General features: G+C 44.2%; 1 protein-coding gene across 2 annotated transcripts; it reads left to right on the forward strand.

The window, feature by feature from the left end:
• Nucleotides 1-468: 468 nt before the first annotated feature.
• Nucleotides 469-19,714, forward strand: epsti1 (epithelial stromal interaction 1). Of its 2 annotated transcripts, none has more exons than XM_084545317.1 (10): nt 469-904; nt 2,529-2,587; nt 2,680-2,763; nt 2,844-2,920; nt 3,053-3,136; nt 7,133-7,206; nt 9,459-9,540; nt 14,124-14,194; nt 14,569-14,732; nt 19,081-19,714. In XM_084545317.1, the coding sequence occupies exons 1-10, from the start codon at nt 747-749 to the stop codon at nt 19,224-19,226; spliced, it is 999 nt and encodes a 332-aa protein (XP_084401443.1). In that variant the 5' UTR covers nt 469-746; the 3' UTR covers nt 19,227-19,714. The 2 variants fall into 2 exon arrangements, with proteins under 2 accessions (XP_084401443.1, XP_084401444.1); XM_084545318.1 differs by having other exon boundaries at nt 14,569-14,749; nt 19,081-19,220.
• The last annotated feature ends 955 nt before the right edge of the window (nt 19,715-20,669 follow it).

A 20,669-nucleotide genomic window follows, 5' to 3' on the forward strand; every position in this document is an offset into this window, starting at 1 on the left:
TCAGTAACACACAACAACGCACACATGCACAGTGTGTACTTTCATAGACACACACTGTAATCATGTAGACACTGACACACCCAAGGGCGTAAACAAATCTGAAGCCAGTGGCTGTTTGCGTGAAGACAACATTCCCTCATTTGACACATGGAGACTGTAAATTACATCATGTGACCGTTAGATGTAGTCTCTCATGTGTACACACTTTATGATGTTTTAATTCTTTATTGCATTACTTCATTAAGGGATAGAGAAAAAGAAAACTCTGCATCTACTAGATAGTCCTCCAACCAATCGGAGACATTTTATTGTAAACTAATTCAACTCCATGGCACTCAGATGACGTGACTACTTTTACTGTTCAGTCCATCACCCCATAAATAAAGCCCCGCCCCCAAACGATCTGATTGGCCTGGCAGATCTTTGCAGGAGCAAAGGGGAGACTTTGGACCCCCCAGCCCCCTCCAAAATAAATACAATTTGATGGCTGGGTAGTTGTTCTGAAAGAATGACACCTTGACATATAAAGTATCTGATTAATTCAAGATTAATTCACTGTCCCTTTAATTCAAATAAAAGCTTCCTCTGTTTTCTCAGCAGATGGCGCTATTTGCGGTCAAACGATCCACCCTGCAGTGAGCGGAAAACACTACTATCTTATCCTTCTAAAGGAAACCTGCTCCAGGAATAGAACGGGACTGTTCAGACCAGGCTTTCTGGTCCCAGACAGACTCTGAGCCTCCATCATGGATCCTTATCACAGAAACCAGGTGAACCCCGGAGGAGACGCTTCCTACCCGGCAGACAACTCACCTGGCGTCTCGGGAAACAGACAAACTCCTCAAGATGTGGAGAGAGGAACACCACAAGGAAATCCACAAGAAACTGACAGACAGCCTCGGTAGTAAGTAACAGTATAAAAAATACTAATATAGATAAATAGAGCTCATGATGATTTATAGAAAATAACTTAATATTCTGTTGTATGTCTTTGTTATAATTTACCATCAGCACATATTTATTTATTTAGCCTCCAGTTCAGTTTCTGAACGTCACTTTCGTTTTCGTTTCCTGCGTTTGAAGAGCGAAATGGTGCCTTCAGGGTCCCTCGTAAATAACAGGTGTTTCCTACAAACGGAGTCTGGGCAGCTTTAACATAGAGCGCAAGAAAAGAAGAAGGTTGTAAAAAAAATAAATACACTGGAAACATGTGAATTTGACTTTGAGGTTCAGAAAAATAGGAATTAAAATTGAGTAATGGTTTTAAAACAACGGCAGCTGCTTCAATAATGGAAATAATACTCAGAAATCTCTACTGTTTTTATTTATTTATTTTTTAATTGAAGTTCTTATAGGACCTTTAAAAGAAAAATTAATATTATTTTTTCACATGTTATTTTAGTTTTTAATCATATTTTATATATTGGCCATGTATGGCCATTTACCATATCATATAATATTCAGACATAAAAAAAAATACTTTAATTAATATAAAGTAGAATATAATTACTTGCTGTATCTCATTCAAATTATATATTTAATATATATTATTTAAATTATATTTAAACAAAAAAAAACAAATAAACAAAATAGCAGTTTTTTGTATTTGGTCTGGTTTTAGTTTTTCCCAAACAAGTTCATCCTTTTCATTATCTGATTCTAAACACGATTTAACTACATAATGTGTAAAGTGTGACATAATTAGTAAATATTCACACTGAAATATCAGTGACAATATAAATGATATTACCAGAAACGCTTTAAAATGAGAGAATACTAGAAAGTCTGTGAAAGCGGCCATATTGGAAAGGGCTGCCAAAAGCGGCTGACTGCAGAGCATGGATAACTCCACCAGGGGGCAGATGACAAGTATTAAACCGTATATATCAGGGTTTTCAGCTAAATGTTAGTTATGTGGGTGGTCTCAGAAACTTGTGAATAAAATATGATTCATTTGGCGTCACGGGGTTAAAATAATGTCGCATTTTAAAGTTGTTTATTCTTCGTCGTGTCTCCATCATGCATCTCATTCATTGATATAAAAGAACATCCAGTTAAAACAAAGCAGTGTTTTAATCCATTACATTTTACAAACATACCATACCGATACCAGTCTTTAAAATAAAAGTACTAATAAGTGTATATTTGCAAATCTTATCAGTTTAATAATCAGATAAATACGGTACGGTGAGGTTTGAGAATTTTTTTCTTTTAAAGCATTTTATGATTCTGTTCTACACAAACCTCTCATAGGAAACATTCATCAGTAACTAAGGTGACGTATTATGTATTTTTATTTAGTTTATTTTCATTTCTCCTCTTTAACAGTACAGATTCATGCTCAACTTTTACCTCAGAACTATATTTTAGATTAGAAATCTGAACAAGCTGTGACTCTACACCTTATATCTGCTTAGTCAGTTAAAGAAAACCTAGAACTTTATGTAAATACGGTAAAAGATTAGTCAACATACGATTAAACCCAGGAAGTCCTCATGTGTCTCTCTGTGTCTCTGTCCCCGTCTCAGCACAGGAGCATACACCGTCATCCCACCGATTGAATCCCGTCGAAGCAAGATCACAACCAGTAACTAGCAGAGCTCCAGTCACATATCTAGATCATCACACGCGATTTAAATGTTCCCTCCAAATGAACGACGTTTATTTTTGCTCCGACAGTGGCCCAGAAAGAAGAAGAGGATCTTCGCAGATGGAAAGAGACCCACAAAGTTCCTTCTGTGCACCTGAACCCAGAGAGGCTCGGTAAAACACTTCCCATCAGCATCGTTGCTTCCTTTGTTATCGTCAGTTACAGATGACATGAAATCTTTGAATTCATCCAGGGGGTGGTGGTGTGACGTTGGCTGAGGCCAGAGAGAAGCAGTTTGTGGAGTCACGTAACCCCAAACTGCAGAAGAAGGTGCGTGGATTTAACTACAGCATGCATCCACTTTAAATATACTGTACTTCGGGCTGGCTATGAAGCAGGAAAGATGTGTTTGTAGTGAACAAACTGCAAAGAAATTAATTTTATTCAAAATGTCGTTTCAAGCTGAAAAAGGAAGATATGGACCGGCAGAGGAGGCAAGAAGAGGCAGAGGAGCTGCAGAAGATGAAAGCCAAACAGAGAGAGAAGGTGAGAGCAACGTTAAACCCACAAGAACACGCCACAAGAAAAAAAAAGAAAATCATTTATATTTCAGTTCTTTGGTAAAATGAATGATTAGTTTATTACACGGCCCTTCAAATGTGTTTCTATTCGAGTCAGTGCAGAGACGTCCTGCACCTTCCTGCTCTTTAACAAACCTCAGAGCTTCAGGTCAGGAATGTCAGCAAACAGGTAGTGAGTGTAGATGGGAAGAAAAAGAGCTGCAGTCGTAAGAATGAGCAATTAAAGCAATCATGTGTTGTTATCTTAAAGGGGAACTACTGTTTTTTACAACCTGGACCTTATTTCTGGCATAAAATACGATCATTTACTCACCGATATAACTTTGGTGTAATTTGCAGTCGTTCAGGAGATATTTAGATCAACATATATCCATATAATGGGAGTGAATGGGGCACCGAAACACAGCCTCTAAATAATGCATTATCTGCCGCGAAACTCGTTCATTTCACCAATATTTTGTTATGATACGCTAGTGCTATTCCCCGCTGAGTCCGGAGTTACCTGTTAGCTTGTTACCTAGATGACGTCATCTCGGAGCGACACGCGAACCGGCGACGGCCGGCTTGTTTACCTGTAATTTGCTACTGCTATGATTCGTCCACAACCTCAGAATCGGAAAAATATTCAGCCATGTTGCAAAAAACTAGCAGTAGCAACTCTGGACTCAACGGGGGAATAGCACTAGCGTACGATAATAAAATATTGGTGAAATGAACGAGTTACGTGGCAGATAATGTGTTATTTAGAGGCTGACTTTCGGTGCCCCAGTCACTCCTTCTATATGGATATACGCGGATCTAATTTCCCGAACAACTACAAATGACACCAAAGTTATATGGGTGAGTAAATGACCGTATTTTATGCCAGAAATAAGGTCCAGGTTTTAAAAAAAAGTAGTTCCCCTTTAAAGGTCAGGTATGCCACATCTACAGTGTACATGTCAGCGTTACCAGTTACCAGCATATGATACTGTTGTGGAAATTCTTTGCTGCTTGCTGTTGGTGAATAATGAAATAGAGACTTCTGCCGGCCGACAAGTTTTATTTCCTTGCAAGAAAAGGTCGGTCCCCACCCAAGAGGTAATGGTGAAGAAAAGACCCTGAGCACGGGGAGACTGAACATATTGTGGCCGGATGACAAGTTGGATAGAAAACTTGCTCTCTGAGGATTAATTCCGTTTTTAATTCCTGAATGTTGATGCAAACCTGCCGAAAGTCCGGATGTGAGAACACAAAGTCGTTTTATTTTAGTCTGAATTCTTGCAGCAGAATGCAAAACATGTTTGTGGCGTCAGACGTCCGGTAAAAACCGCTGATCGCCGTCATCTTCATCGTCATTGCAAGTGTTCGAGTACACGGCAACGAAATGCAGTTATAGCATCCAACCAGACGTGCAGCTTAGACTTAGATAAACTCTATTGATGCACAAGGGAAATTGCTGGGTCACAGTAAAACGTTGCACAGTTGCACGTAAAAAAAACCTCTTGAGAACCACAACAGACCGTGTTACAGTGTCCACAGTGACCACAATGACTAAAGACATCAGGATATGTAAGAATATTGCTGCAGGATATTTACAGTATAGAACTATGGTTAATAGAAACAACTATGGCAACTGCAGCAGGACATGTACTTCAGTCCTCTTGCACTGAAAGCTCAAATCATTGCAGAGACTCTAGGAAATCAACCGTCCTCCTCAATCTGGCTTCATTTAAAGAAAATGCCCCACAGACAAACACTCACATGTGACTGAGAGACAAAACAGAAAGTCTGCTCACTGTTACCAGACCAGAGTAATATCACGTTTAGCCTGCAGATGTCAGTAGAGACAAGCCTCCACCTGAGTCTCTGTCCCACGTTAAAGCCACGACAACCACCTGATTAATGGGTCTGCGGGTTTCCGTCCGCCGACGACGGCTCCTCGCTGCGTCCTCAGACATGCTCTACCCTGCGTCTGGTGGGACGGCGGTTAATGGACGGCTACGGCTGTGGAGAAAGGTGATTAATGTCCGAGAGGTTGGCGTTCCACAGACCCTTTCCTGTCGCGCCGTGACCTCTGAGAGGCCAAAGGAATGTTCTGGTAATCCAGAGGAGAAAGAAACACGTGTCTTCTCAGAGTATAGACGTGACCTAACCGGGCGCTGCCAGGAGTTTCCGTTGGGTTTAGTGTGCAGGGCCAGTTAAATATCAAACAGTCTGCAGATCTTCAGGATGAAGCAATTGAAGCAATTAAGAATCTTTACGTTAAAGGAGCAGAAATGTCCTGTTTGACAGTAACTACTTATTGACTCATGGTCCCACTGCACACGTCAGAGTTTATCATCAAACTGAAAATGAAATTCAGACACGGAGACGGTTGTGTCAAGACAGAAAAATTTCTTCAGCTAGGACATGACCCCCCCACAGACCTCGTCAGAGCTTCCCGTTCTCTCTGAGCGTGTCTGCTCCAGGTGGAGGTAGAAAAACAAGATGAACCAAGATGGAGTCCATGTGGACAGAGACGATGGAGACGTGGAGACATCTTGGACGTCTTCTAGGATTCTACATATTCAGGACTGGAGGAGGACATGGAGGAGATGCTATCCAGCTCCTCCTTCTTTGTCTCATCCTCCTCCTCCTCCTTCTTCTTCTTCTTCTCATTCTCCACCTTTGTCCTCTTCCATGCTTCTTCACCCTCTTCTTCCTCTTCCTCCTCCTTGTTCTTTCCATTCTTCTCATCCTTGTTCTTCTCTGTCCTCTTCCTCCACCCTCTTCTTCCTCCTCCTTCTACCTCTACTTGTCCTCCTTCTTTTTTGTCCCTCCGTCCCCTCACTTTTTACTCTCCTCCTCCTCTTTCCTGTTTCTTCATCTCTTCCTCCTCGTTCTTTTCATTCTTCTCATCCTCGTTCTCCACCTTTGTCCTCTTCAGTGCTTCTTGCCCCTCTTCTTCCTCCTTCTCATCATCCTTCTTTGTCCTCTTCCTCCTTCTCCTTATTCTTCTCATCCTCGTTCTTCACCTTTGTCCTCTTCCATCCTTCTTGACCTTCTTCCTCCTCTTCCTCCTCCATCTTCTTCCTATACTTCTCTTACTCCTCATCATCCTTCTTTTGTCCAGCTCCTCCTTCTTTGTCCTCTTCGTCCTCCTCCTCGTTCCTCTGATTCTTCTCATCCTTGTTCTTCACCTTTGTCCTCTTCCATGCTTCTTGACTCTTCTTTCTCTACTTCTCCTCCTTCTTATCATCCTTTTTTTTCCAGCTCCTAGTTCTTTGTCCTCTTCCTCCCCTTTCTTCTTTTCCTCTTCCTCCACCTTCTTCTTCCTCCTCCTCCTCATTCTTCTCATTCTTCACCTTTGTCCTCTTCCATCCTTCTTGACTTTCTTCCCTCTCTTCCTCCTCCATCTTCTTCCTATATTTGTCCTCCATCTCATCATCCTTTTTTTCATCTCCTCCTTCTTTTTCTCTTCCTCTAGCTTCTTCTTCCTCTTCCTCCTCCTCCTCCTCCTCGTTCTTTTCATTCTTCTCATCCTTGTTCTTCTCTGTCCTTTTCCTCAACCTTCTTCTTCCTCCTCCTCCTTCTACCTCTTCTTCATCCTTCTTTGTGTCCCTCCGTCTCCTCATTTTTTACTCTCCTCCTCCTCTTTCCTGTTTCCTCGTCTCCTCCTTCTTTGTCCTCTTCCTCCTCTTCATGTAAACGCAGTCCGTGAATAAAGGCATCACCACACAACAACTCTCACATACTCTAAGTAAACAGGATTAAAGTTCATGAAGACGTTGTGACGCTGCAGTGATTTATCTCCAGGCTGCAGACCAAGGACAGTTACTACATTAATATTAAGTAATAACATGTGTAAATTATAAACTTGTCATGCAGGTATGTCTGAATGCATGACTGAGATGTTTCTAAAACGCTGTAGATTCCTACAGTCAGTGAATGTCTCTGGTGTGTTAAAGAGAACACCTGTGTGATGTGACTGCCCCTGCAGGCCGAGCAGCTGGAGCAGAGGAGGCAGCAGGAGGAGCAGAGGAGGAGGGAGCAGCTCGGGCCGGATCACCTCAGGTCAGGCCCAGATCAGGTTGACTCAGGTTTCATCCCTGTCACCCTGCGGTATTCACTTGTTGTTGGTGGGTTTTTTTTGTCTCGTTCTGTGTTCTCTCCTGCTCGGCTAAAGATCTTAGTCATGGGTGGGGTATCAGGTGAACTTCACAAAGGAAGCGCTCAACGCCTGATCCACAGCTGACCTACAGAGCAGCTGTGGTTTCAGCTTCAGCAAGTCTGATGTTCTGTTGGCAGAGGAGAGAAGAGCAGATCAGAGGAAGTCAGGCGATGTGATTTATCACCTCTGATAAAACCTTTCTCTACTAAAGCAACAGAAACCTGGAAACCGACATTCTGACCTGTCACAGGTGGAATTAATGACGGCTCAGTTTCACTGACTATCCCCGTAAGCCACGACCGTGCACCGGTGTTAACGCTGATATAGTCTTACCTTTTACAGTTCTAGTCGACTGCATTTACAGTCAAACTGCAACTAACCACATTCATTTTCATCTGAGATAGATCATTTATTTTGTGCAGCTTCAAATTAAAGTGCAATAAATAAGACACGAAGTACGACGTCTGAACACACATTCCTGAGATAGCTTGTCTACCAGTTCATTCCAGAGGACAGGACTCATAACTACTGTTGTATTACAAGTACAAACATAATGAGGTGAAACCATTAAGGGTGAACACGTTCAGAAGCAAAACAACATTTAAAACCCTAAACTATAAATAAATTTCAGGCTTGCAGCTTGGGTGGTTTACTGTATTACTTTTATATTTGGACGGATTCATTCCAGGAACTACATTTATGGACAGTTGTAGCTAAATGCTAAATGCTAATCCATCATCCACTCTACTGTCCATTGTTTAAATATGTGTCAGTAAAAAGTCAGAAGGCCATAACTTCATTTAACTAGTAAAGTTCTTAGATGAGACTTATTTAACTTCATAGTTAGTTTAGTTCAAATGTCATATACTTCCTTGTCATTGGTAGCTGCAGGGCTTGGAGCAGCTAGCTAGTTTAGCTAGGGTAACTCTAACAATGCCCCTTATCCAATCACGTGACAGGGGCGAACACTTCAAACGAAGAAAAACGATATTCAGAGAACATGTTATCACATCAAATAACATTTTAGTCTCGTCTCTTCGACATTCCATCGTAGTTTTAATCATCAGATATTAATCTTAGCTTGTCAGTGTCTCGTCTTAGTCTCTGAAAAAAATACACCCACTCGTCGTTGACGAGTATTTTTCGTCTTCGTTAACGAAATTAACACTGGATGAATTTACAAAGTGCGAAAATGACATAGAAGACAGAGAACTGCAATTTCTTTTAAATAAAGGTTACTGATATTCCTAAATTGTCCACTAGAGGTCGCACAGCTTTAGAAAAAGTCGCAGACCCAGAACCAAACTGTAGGTGGCAGCAATGAGCCAGATTGCACTTATTTTTCTTCAAACATTTCAGGTTGTTCATAAAATGTCTTGTAAAAGGAGAGTTTGTTAAATGTAAAAACGTTATTTGCACTGAAACAAAATGAAAAGTCATCAATAAAAAGTCATCATTAAAAAGTCATCATTATTTATAAACTATTATGCTAAAATGAGTTTGACACACCTGCTCTAGAGAATGAATGATAATAGACAATGATTAAATTGGAGTAAATCAAAAGGCAAACCAGACACACAAGAAGAAAGACACCATCAGTAGAGTAGGATGACTGGCTTTTACTGCTCTTTCTAACCCCACCTCTTGTCTTTAACACATACTTTCCTTTAAAAATACACAAATAACACAAGTAATAGTCTGAGAAATGTATGACGATTAAATCGACATATAATGTCGGAGGAGTTCCCCCTTAGAGTTTCCAGGATATTATTCATGTTGTAGATACAAAAATGATCTGGAGAGTCTAGGTTTTCACTCCCTGTTCTCCAGCGGCGTGTCCGACCGTTCAGAATCGATTACCCCGACGCGTTTTTAAAATCTGATACTCGGCCTGACCCCGATGGGAAATTGCTTGTCAAAGCAGCATCTCTGGCTTCCTCTCAGGAGAGACGATGACGGGAGACGGCAACCCAACGCGTGAACCTGACGAAACAATGAGGACATTTAGAGACGGGGGTCAAGTGCAGATCAGGCGTCAGACAGGGACGAACTGTCTCGGTCAGACTTGTGGGACAGAAAGAGAGAGAGAAAAATAAAACTGTTTGACTTTTTGAAACAGGCAAGACGCATGAAGGAAAGTGTTTGTTTGTTGCAGGTCAACTGAGAGATTTCTTCAGAGGTTCGAGAGCGCAGTTCCACCGGCGGCCAGCGGGGCGGCGAACACGTCAAGGGGACAGGTGAGGAGACCCATCAAGTTTGTGGAAATACTTCACTAAAGATGAAACCTACCGTGACATGGTAGTCCCAAAATACAACTAAAGTACTACTGCAAAGCATCTGAAAAGGCTAACGCTAACGCTAGCAGAGGAACGGTCCAAATCCTCCAAAAAGGTAACAGAGAGAAGGAGGCTGCACATCAACTATCTGGTAAAGTTATTAGACCTTTAGCTGCTACACTATCCCATCTAACAACACGCTGTGGAGTACTATTAAATGCTACTGATGGTGCTGAGGTGCTGCATGTTTTTATACAGGCTATACATATCTGCAGCTCACAGTATGTAGCACATGAGCTGTCTGTTCTCAGCAGATGTATTCAGGTCCAGAACATAGATTTCATTACTTTCTACTGTGTTTTTATTAGTGACGTCATCAGAGACTAGTCGGTGTTGACTTAACTTTCATCACACAACAGTCGACCTTAAGAAAACTGAACTCGTGCAACCCCTAATGTGGACATGTAGACAAGCTCAGGCTATGCATCCCACAATTCAACGCCCATAACCTGGTCGTGCAGTTGTTTTAATGGCAGGGGTACCAACCCAAACACACACACTTCTCACATTATTGAGGGATTTTCTCTATCACTGGCAGCAATGATAAGGTCACGAACCCAAAAGCATCGGCATCGCCTCCTCTTTTTCCGATTACTTGCTGTAAACTCACTGATCTGCAGGATTCAGTGAGAAACCATTTGCAGTCATACGATGCTGTTTTCTGAGTAAATAATTTTCGTCGAGTTTTCGTCATCCAAGGCCTGGATGGGTATTATGTTGTATCCCTGCTAGACTTAGACGGGGTGAGGAGTCCAACCCCCCGACCAATTATCTCCTGGTCTGAGCCCACGGCGTCACTGCCAGATCACAGCTAAAATAAAAGGAAGAGAAAACACAGAGGAACATGCTTTTCCTCCCTCTCGCCTCTCGGTGTCTGTCTTTCACTCCTTTTATTTATTTATTTTTTTTGCGTGTCTGCTTCCTTTTCTCTTTTCTCAGCCGCTCTTCCTCCTCTGTGAATGTTGGTTTTCCTGGGAGGGAGCGGAGGGAGTGGAGGGAGGGAGTGGAGGGCCAGCAGAGTTCAAGGGACTTCCCAGAGTTCACGCTGAGTAGAAACAGAAACGTTTCGCACAAGGTTTCTTCTTCTGCGGAAGACGGCGGGGAATAACCTGCGCAGGTGAAAGTACCTGGATGGAAACCCCTGCTCCTCGTTGCTTCAACGAAGCCACGCGGAAACAAACTCCTGCCAAACGAAAATGTTTAAAAAAGAAACCTCATCGTCCTCGAGTTCTGAGGAGGAGGAGGAGAAACCATACAAGTGTAACGATGCGTGGGAATTGCGACGAAGCGCTGAAGTTGCGACAGTGTCAAAGGAAGTAAAATGTCAAAAATGAAAAGTAACGGGATGAAATGCCAAAATATGAGAAACAGCATCCGGGCGAGCTCCGTTCAGTCCTGCCAGCTCTACAGAACATTTTATTTTCTTTAATCTGCCGTCTAATCTAAATGTTCCAGCGGAGCCTGTTCCGGAAACGTCTGGCTGTGCTTCCCGTGGAGGCTGAAGCGTTCGGGAACACGTCTGATTTCAGTGGGAGAGTCAACTGATCCTTTTATTGCTCTGAAAAACAGACGAGCGAAATATAATTTAATTTAATCCAACGTGACAGTGCGTAGCTAGCCCCCGTCACTGCAACATCGTCCAGCGTTGCAAGCGTTGTCGTCCATGAGCGATTTGTCAGCGATAAAAACGTAACGACGGTCCGACTTGTTGGTCTGGAGTCTCTCCGTTGAGGAACTGATTCTGCTCCTGCAAAGATCTGCCCGGGCCAATCGGATCGTTTGGGGGCGGGGCTTAATTTATGTGGTGATGGACAGAAGAGAAACAAATAGTACAAATAGAGGCAACTTGTGTGGACTCGGGGCAGATAGGTATCCCAGAATGCATTTCAAGCATGCTGCAGCCTCATTCACAGAATGACCGTCCTCTGTCCTCTCGTCCTCTGTCCTCTCGTCCTCTCGAGTCCATACTTCAGAACAGCACTCAGTTTGAAACACGACCCAGAGTGAAATCCAAATGGCGTACTACCAGACTCACTAAATTATGAGATTATGGGATGGCGCGAGTACAAGATAAACATTTTTATGACTTTTATGAGCTTTTTTTTTTTTTTTTTAGGCCTTTATTTGTTAGATGTTAGTGGAGAGAGAAACTAGAAGCAACAGGGCTGAGGATGACTGTTACATGACTACTACACCGATCATGCATAACATTATGACCACCTTCCTAATATTGTGCAGGACTCCCGTTGGGTGACTCATCAGAGAATGGACATGGGCATTTTGAGGGTGTCCCATGTTGTTAGTGGGGGGAGGGGCCTCTGTGGATCATCCGACAGATACTTGATCAGTTTGGGATCTAGTGAATTTGGAGGCCAGGTCAACACCTTGTGCTGTTCTTCATGGTTTGAGTTGTTCCTAAAGCTTCTCCTGTCAGTGGTCATAATGTTGTGGCTGATTTGGGTGTATCTTCAGCAGGTGTGTCCAAAAGTCAACATTTTTACAGTTCTCGCCCTAATCAGCCACACCCTCTGGTCATAAATCGTGCAGTGAACAGTTCGTGTCAGTGGTGGGTGTTCCAGGTGAAGGTCTTGGTTTATTCTTAGCTCAGATAACTCAGGTTGATTGTAGAGTGTTGACAGACGACGTTCTCCACCCAGATCATCACTGATGTTGCACCATGTGGTGACTGACGACCAACACACTCAGCTCTGTCTCTGTCTGTCTGTGTCTCACGTCTTCTCAAACAGACCTGATTTAAATCTGTCTGGTCAGGACGTCTCTGTTTAGTAGAGGGACATGGAGACATGATGATGATGATGATGAAACCAGGTCGTCCAAGAAAACAAGATGAAACAAGAAGCAAGTGGATGTTCAGAGTTTCTTGAGATGTTGTCCTTGTTTTATAAACCATGATCCAGATGAGATCATCTTTCTTTGGGTTTTCTTTACTTTCTTCATTTTTTAGTTTTCTTTCACGTTCCTCTCCTCTCCCATCTCTTCTTTCATCTCTTCATCTCTCCTTTCATCTTCTTGTGTCCTTGTCTTTCCTCCTCCTCGTCTTCTCCTTTCTCCTCTCCTCTCCCTTTCCTCACCCTCTTGCTCTTCCTCTTCCTCTCCTCTTCTTCTCCTCTTCCCCCTTCATTCCTTGTCCTTTCCTTTCTCCCCTCTCCTCTTCGTCTTGTTTCCTCTCCTCTCCTCTCTCCTCATCTCCTCTTTCCTCTCCTCTCCTCTTCTTTCCTCTCCTCCTCTCCTCTCTCCTCATCTCCTCTTTCCTCTCCCCTCTCCTCTCCTCCCCTCTCCTCTCCTCCCCTCTCCTCATCTCCTCTTTCCTCTCCTCTTCTCCTCTCCTCTCCTCTTTCCTCTCCTCTTTCCCCTCCTCTCCTCCTCTCCTCTCCTCTCCTCTCTCCTCTCTCCTCATCTCCTCTTTCCTCTCCTCTCCTCATCTCCTCTTTCCTCTCCTCCTCTCCTCCTCTCCTCTCTCCTCTCTCCTCTCCTCTTTCCTCTCCTCCTCTCCTCTCTCCTCCTCCTCCTCCTCTCCTCATCTCCTCTTTCCTCTCCTCTCCTCTCTCCTCTCCTCTCCTCTCCTCTTTCATCTCCTCCTCCTCCTCCTCCTCCTCCTCCTGCAGCTCTCTGTCAGACAGACGTCATAGATCAGGAGATGAAAGCTGGCGGTGGCGGAGCAGCAGAGGTCGAGGGTCTTGATGTGGTTCTGGGACGTGTTGTTGTTTCAGCAGCGGCTCCATAAGAAAGATGGATCTCCCCTTCACATCCTCTGTTTGTAGGCGTGTGCTCATGGGTGAAGTGTGTGTGGGCGGGGGAGGAGGGGAGGGAGGGTGAGGGGTGGGGGAGGTTATTTAATGCTCGGTTTGATGGAGCATGGAGCGTTCACACAGGTGGGCTTCACTCCCTCCTCCCTCTGACACATGGGAAGGAAAACAGACGGGAAACGAGGGAGATGTTTGTGTAGAGAAGGAAAACAGACTTTTGTGATTATTCACCGATCAGGCATAACATTATGACCACCTTCCTAATATTGTGCAGGTCTCCCTTGTGGTGACTCATCAGAGAATGGACATGGGCCTTCTGAGGGTGTCCTGTAGTGTTAGTGGGGGGGCCTTTGAGGGGAGGGGCCTCTGTGGATCATCCCACAGATACTTGATCAGTTTGGGATCTAGTGAATTTGGAGGCCAGGTCAACACCTTGTGCTGTTCTTCATGTTTTCCTCCTTCCCCTCCTCTCCTCTCCTCTTCCTCTCTCCTCTCCTCTCCTCTCTTTCCTCTCCTCTCCTCTCCTCTCCTAAACCTCATTAAAAAGCTCTGAAAGCTTTTTTATCAGCGGGTCCCTTATATATTTACTGTAGCCCCTGATAATGGCAGCAGCACTGATAAGATGTTTGCTGCTCTTGCTCTGTTCCCAAGGGAACGTTACACAGTGAGCTATTAGCTGTCGTCAGCTCACCAAACTTTGCTTTATCTTTCCATCAGGGCGACGACGTGGAGCGCCATCAAAGACAGCGGCCGAGGAGCGCCAGAGAAGTGCAGCTGGAGCACCAGAGGTACGACTGCCCGCTTCTGTATTTGTTCACATTTAACCGTCGACAGCTTCCAGAGAGCAGCGCGGAGGAGTCGGACCCCTCGGGTGGAAACGCTGGAGCCAAACACTCACAACTACTCAGGCTCAGATTAATCGTTTGTTTTGTTCATCCCTTCGGAATCGGACCGGCGCAGACCGGCTGGGTCGCTGAATGTTAAGTGGCTTCATGCCGTTTGACCGACCTCACCATATTTTAGCGGGCAGGGACGTTTAAAAAGCTGTCAAACACTTCCCCCCCTCACTGCTGCTTGGAGCCTGCAGGCATGCGAGGTTATGAAGCGCAACGTTTACAAGATTCATGCAGATAATTCTTTTTAATTCATTGTATTTTGACAGGGTGAACTCTGCCTTTCTGGACAAACTCGAGGGTCGAGGCGCGGCGGGCCGACAGGAAAGCGTAGAGGAGGCCGAGCGCATGGAGGACTTTAGACAGCGGGCCACAGCGGGACACCTGAAGCCAGACCCAGACCAGAGCTGCTCCGACTGGATGGAGGAAGCTGGTGAGCTGTGACTGAATGTATGAATAACCTCCCGTCTAACAATTCTTATTTTATTTTTAGCCTCACTGGTTAACCAAACCTAAATCTGTGACTAAATCAAAAACCTTGACATGCTTCAAGATGCACGATGTTATGCGTGGTGCGTAGCGATACTGGAGCTCACGGCATCCAGATCCTGCTGATACTTGTAGTTTGTGGCTTGAGTAAGTGTGAGTAACAGAGTCTTTTCTTTCTGTGGATGGAACAAAATATAACATTAGTTAGCGTGGGAGTTTGCAGACTGGACACCGAGCAACACACACACAAACACGCTCTGTTATTTAGAGCGTGTCAGTCGGAGAGAGAGAGGGGAAATTTAGGCTCTGGGCCCGCGGCCAGACATGCCGAGAGGTAGCGGTCCCGCCCTTTTCTAATCGCTCCGGATCAACACCTGCCCTGGATGCCTGCACATATCTAAAATACCTGACACTCATGGCACAGGAAAAGAAAACAGAAACAGAATGTCGTATTTATTACCGACTTTGTTTCCTGCATCTGCGCAGGTGAATTCTGCACGTACCGCGGGCGTGTTCAAACTACCGCTGCAGTAAAATTTAAACAAGGGCCACCGCATGGAACTTGGCCTTGACTGTGTTGCACGATTTGGTTTCAACTGCTAACATCTTGAACGCTGCAGCTTCAATCAAAGAAGACTTTTGTCACAGGTGACTGAAAATTGCAAAACCAAAGAAACGCCAAAAGACAGTTTTTAACCCTCGTCTTTTCTTACGATGGATGGAACTAAATATCACATTTAAGTGCTTGAGTTTGCAACGAGAAACAAATGCAAACTTACTTATTACGCGTCTGTCAGTCGGAGAGAGGGGAAATTCTTCCAGGTGAGACCCACGACCAGACTATTGACTGTATAAAGATGGACGCCGGAATTGTGAGGCCAAATCAAGTAGAGCTCCCCCTGGTGGCTGGCTGCAGTATAGGTCATAAGCTCCACCCCCTCCATGTTAGTGGGCGGGACTTGGACCAAACTAAAACACTAAAATACACGTCAAATAATTGTTTTTTTCAAGGATGGTTTCTGTCATTTTAGGTAGTTAATATAATGTTGATGAATGTCATTTTTTTGGATAAGTTTTGTTTTAGTTTAGTTATTTGACGCTATAGAAACAGGATGTGACATAATGGCGACCACCAGTTGCCATGGGATCGTGAGAGTTGTATAAAAACATTTAAAAATAAGTCACAGTGTATAATCCAACATTTCCTTGTAATTGGTGGAGGTAGAGCAGAGCGTGGTATTAATTAAACGAAAACACGAGTGAGTCTGGAGGAAGTGTGGGCGGGGCATCGATATCACGGCTCCACGTGGCTTCACCCTCGGACCGTGCTGATCAGACTCTGGCTCCAAACTCACAAGATGGCGCCGCCTGTATCCCCGGGAAAATTTTTTGGCGTCATTTTGGCCAATGAGAGGAAGTGGGGACGCGTAGTCCATATTTATATACAGTCTATGCGCCAGACATACAATCGACACCTGGATATATTTATTACCTGCTAGTGCTGCAGGCGTGTCCAAACTACGACCAATTTTTTATCATCCCACAGCAAATTCTAAACATGTAATCCAACTTGGCCCACATGTGGAACTTGCTCTTGACTGTTTTGCACTATTTAGCTTAAACAGTAGGTGCCGCTAGCGTCTGGAACGCTGCTCCACAGAACAAGATTAATGCCACAAGTGATCAAGAATGGCAAAACCTAAGAAACGCATGATAGCAAGTGAGTGCAAAACACTTTTTTAGAGAAAACGAGGGGAAAATGTCTGTCTGTTTGATGTGAAACGAAACTGTCGCTGTGATGAAAGAGTTTGACGACACCGTGAAACCAAACTACACTAGTGCAGAACGCATAAAGTTAAGCAGATGGCAGCTAGTCTACAAGCTCTGCAGCTGTTTATTTCATGTTAACAATGTCACAGCAACCAGTCCAGAGGTCCCCAACTCATCGATAAACCTTTCTCAGATGGTGACTTCATTAATTGCAGATGTTCTGTTGTATTTACAGGTATATATTTCTGTATGTGTCCCCTTTTTGGTTCATGCAGTTTAACTAAAGTCTTCACAAGCCGTTTGGTTTCTGAAAGGAGACAGTCTAGGAAAGAAATACTCCAACTATAATGACTTGTCCAAAAATGACAAGCAGATGAGTTCACAGCTCTGTGTGTACGTCATGGTTCAGTGTGTTTTCAAGGCTTTAATATTTGGTATTACCAGAGCACGGCCTGAAGTGTCTTGGTATTTTTAATATCCCAAAACACGGTTGTGTTCGCCCTCTCCAAAGCCGTTCATTCCTGACTGACGGCCGTACCAGTGCCAGCCGCAGCAGGGTGACTTCACTGAAGCCAAAATAGCCAAGAATATTTCATGCCCTCAGTCTTGGCGCTGCCGCTGTGGGCACCGTTCTGCGTGTCGCCATCCCGCAACATCCACGTCCACCAGCCCATACTTTTCCGGCGCGATAATCACGTCCTTCCGTTCGGCCGTGACTTGCCCGAGTCAATCTCCTGCCTGGTTTGGTGACGGGCCTCTGCTGCCTTTCATTATGTTTCACTGCATTTCTAAAGTTTCTGGCCCGTGCACATGGCAGGGGGAAAGCATCCAGGAGAATCCGGAGGGTAGTTGCTGGGAGGGGAGGACATAGTGGTCAGAGAGAGCAGTCTCCTGTCTCCTTTTTGTCAGAGGGGATTAGAGCTTCTTGAGTTGTGCCCCCACCCTGAGGTACCATCATCCATCTACACTTTCCACCCCCTTCATCCCTCCATCCATTTGCGCCAGCCCCGTCTACCACTAAACAATTGAGCCATGGTCTTTGTTGGGGAACAAAACTTAGGACATGGACTTAAAAGAGGACATTTCAGAACTAGAATATGAATTTAAAGCCACTTTAATATAAGTTGTTAATGCAGACATATGGTTCATAAAGGTAAATAGATGCAACCGTTACACACCAGATCAGATGACATTTGTTAACTCTGTATGGGACAGCAACAAAAATAAAGAAATCTTAGAGGAAGGTGATCACTCTCAACAGACCTCACTCTGAAACCTCAAGAACATCAACACCTCCAACTGGTGGATGGATCAAAACTATGTCACAATGTATGTCAAAATAAATAACATAGATTTATCCCAAACAGGGAAATTTCCCTGTTGCAACTGCATAGCCATAACATTATGACCACTGACAGGAGAAGTAAATAACATTTAAACCATCTTGTGACAGTTCAATGTTCTGCTGGGAAACTTTTGGACCTGGCATTCATTGGTGTGGATGTTACTTAGACATGTAGCACCCACCTAGACCAGACCAGGCACCCCCACCCCATAGCAATGACACTCCTTGATGGCAGCAGCCATCCCCAGTAGGATGCAGACACAAAACACTAGGAACAACTCAAAAAAACATGAAGAACAGCACAAGGTGTTGACCTGGCCTCCAAATTCACTAGATCCCAAACTGATCAAGTATCTGTGGGATGATCCACAGAGGACCCTCCCCTCAAAGCCCCCCCCACTAACAGCATCCTGTTGCCAGACACCACAGGACACCCTCAGAAGGCCCATGTCCATTCTCTGATGAGCCACCACAAGGGAGACCTGGACCATTTAATCTATGTGAGGAAAGGGCAGGCTAGGTTACCTAAATTAAAATAAATCAAAGTCAAAGTAATGAATCCCTCTTTAGCTGATAATATTGAAAGCTAAACATCCTTGAGAGAAGGGTTTGGAGGTTTCTGGTTGCTCTTAGAAGGAGCATCCTGACATTTTCTAGCTGATTCTTCACAAACTTCAGCTTCACTAGCTCCAAATGTTGATTCAACGCAGAAAAACTTGAACTGGGACGAAGCTTCTCAGTCGTCCAGGACGTGGTTGAATGCATTCGTTTATGTATTTCATTTATTTTACTTCATTCCTGTATTTATTTTGCATCTTAGAGTAGGAGAAAGGAAAAGAGAGCGAAAGGGAAGCAGTGCTAAATGGGAGGCGGGGTGATGCACAACGATATTCTGTTTGTTATTAGAAAAAACAAAGAGTCTCCCTTTCTGCTCAACGTTCAGAGGATTTCCGTCGGTGACTGATTGTACCATCGTTCAGCACAACAGGCAAGGAAAAAGTGAATTTTGAAAACACGCCACGGCTCTTCACGCAAGCGAGAGAAAGTTTACAGTATCGTGTGTCGGGTCAATCAGAAACCCCTCCTTCATCAGGGCCCTCGCGGGACTAATAAAGAAGAAATATGGACTCCGTGAATGAATGAATTCTTTCCTTTGTGTATTTTTTTTTTTCTTCAGAGCCGGAGCCGGACTACGACTGGGCCTTAATGAAGCTGATGAACCGATTTCCAGACTACAGCCGGGACTTCCTAGAGGACATCCTCGAGCAGTGCCACGGCGACTTTGAGGCAGCCAACAAGCTACTCATCAACACACTCAGTTAAACTTTATGTATTACTTATTGTTGTACTTATTATTGTTTCTGACACTTGAGGAGAAGAGCCAGGAGAAAACGTGTGTTTGGATGCTGAAGCATTAAATACCTACGGGGCTGCACAAGCTTTTCGCCGTTTCTGTTTTCGATTACGTTATTAAATCCTCGAGCGTTTCCCCGTCTCGTATCTGTGTGCATGTTTCGGTGAGTCATGTTGGGTTTCTGCCCTGACATGGAGCAGAATTGATGTTCGTATTCACCAGTTTGGTTGAAGGTCATCGTCGTGACTCATAAACTTAAGATCATAGTTGGGGCTCTTAATTAAATCAGTCTGTGTGTGGAGATGGAGATGGAGATGGAGGACGGCTGTGCCCAAGTACACAACGCTTTCTGTGGGTTTTATAATCAAAGGGGGATGAGTCCATAGCAGGACAATAAAAAGATGTCGATCCAGTTGGGACTTTCTGCAGAAAGGCCTTGACTTTAAAGGGACAGTAGCTTTAGAGGGCTGCAACATATCATTTTCTTTGGCATTACTTCAAACTGGTGGGGTTTCCAGGTGGGTGGTGAGCGCTCAGCTGGCAGTAAACGCCAGGGTAACACCGCTGAGTCGGACAGCTTAGAGATGCTTATCACCTGACCGAGGCAACAAAGAACAAAAGGGTGGTGCTCTCGACACGAGGGGCTGAAAATCCCCTTCAGCTCCGGCATGAGGTCACGGCGAGAGTTTTGCTGCTGAGGTCATCCGCATGTCTTCCCTGTGGAGGCAGAAACGCAGCGTCACCCTGACCGTGCTGCACTTCTGAAGACGGCATGAGTCACAAAAGGTAGAAAAATGTTAACCTTCCTTTGACTTGAAGGGAACGTCTACTGCAGCGGGAATTTCTGTTGAGAAATGAGAAATCACAACGCTGTGGTGGGTTTTTTGGTCTTTCGGGGTTTAATTCAGCATCGAGCATCGATCGGTTCACAAAGAGATTTTCTTCATACCCCCCACATCTGCTGAAAGTCACATTGTTCAATCCCTCCTTCCTCCTCTGCTTCTAATGCATCTTACGTTAATATAACTTAAATTTAGGAGCACCTCCACGCCAACCCCTTAATCCCAAATATTTCTTTCCGAACTCAACAAGAACCAGGGAACATGGAGCAGAAGCTTCCAGAGACCCTAAGCTTCACTCCCCGTCTCGTCCCATCGCCTCAACGCTTTTTCATCCCTCAGCTTTCCTTAATTCGATTAAGATCATCTAATAATAATAAACTACCTTGCACCCACACAGTCAGTCTTGTTAGTAAATGAGCTCTCGGCTTCAGTTAGCAGAAGGATTAACCATTTGTCGTCTGCTTTTATGGCAAATCCACCAACACAACCAAACCAAAACCAAATTTCACAAAGATATCAGAGAAAATTAGAAGCCCAGAATCTATCCTGAGGCTGATGCAGTCAAAGACT

Source organism: Chelon labrosus (genome assembly GCF_963514085.1).
Source record: "Chelon labrosus genome assembly, chromosome: 5".
Lineage (NCBI taxonomy): Eukaryota > Metazoa > Chordata > Actinopteri > Mugiliformes > Mugilidae > Chelon > Chelon labrosus.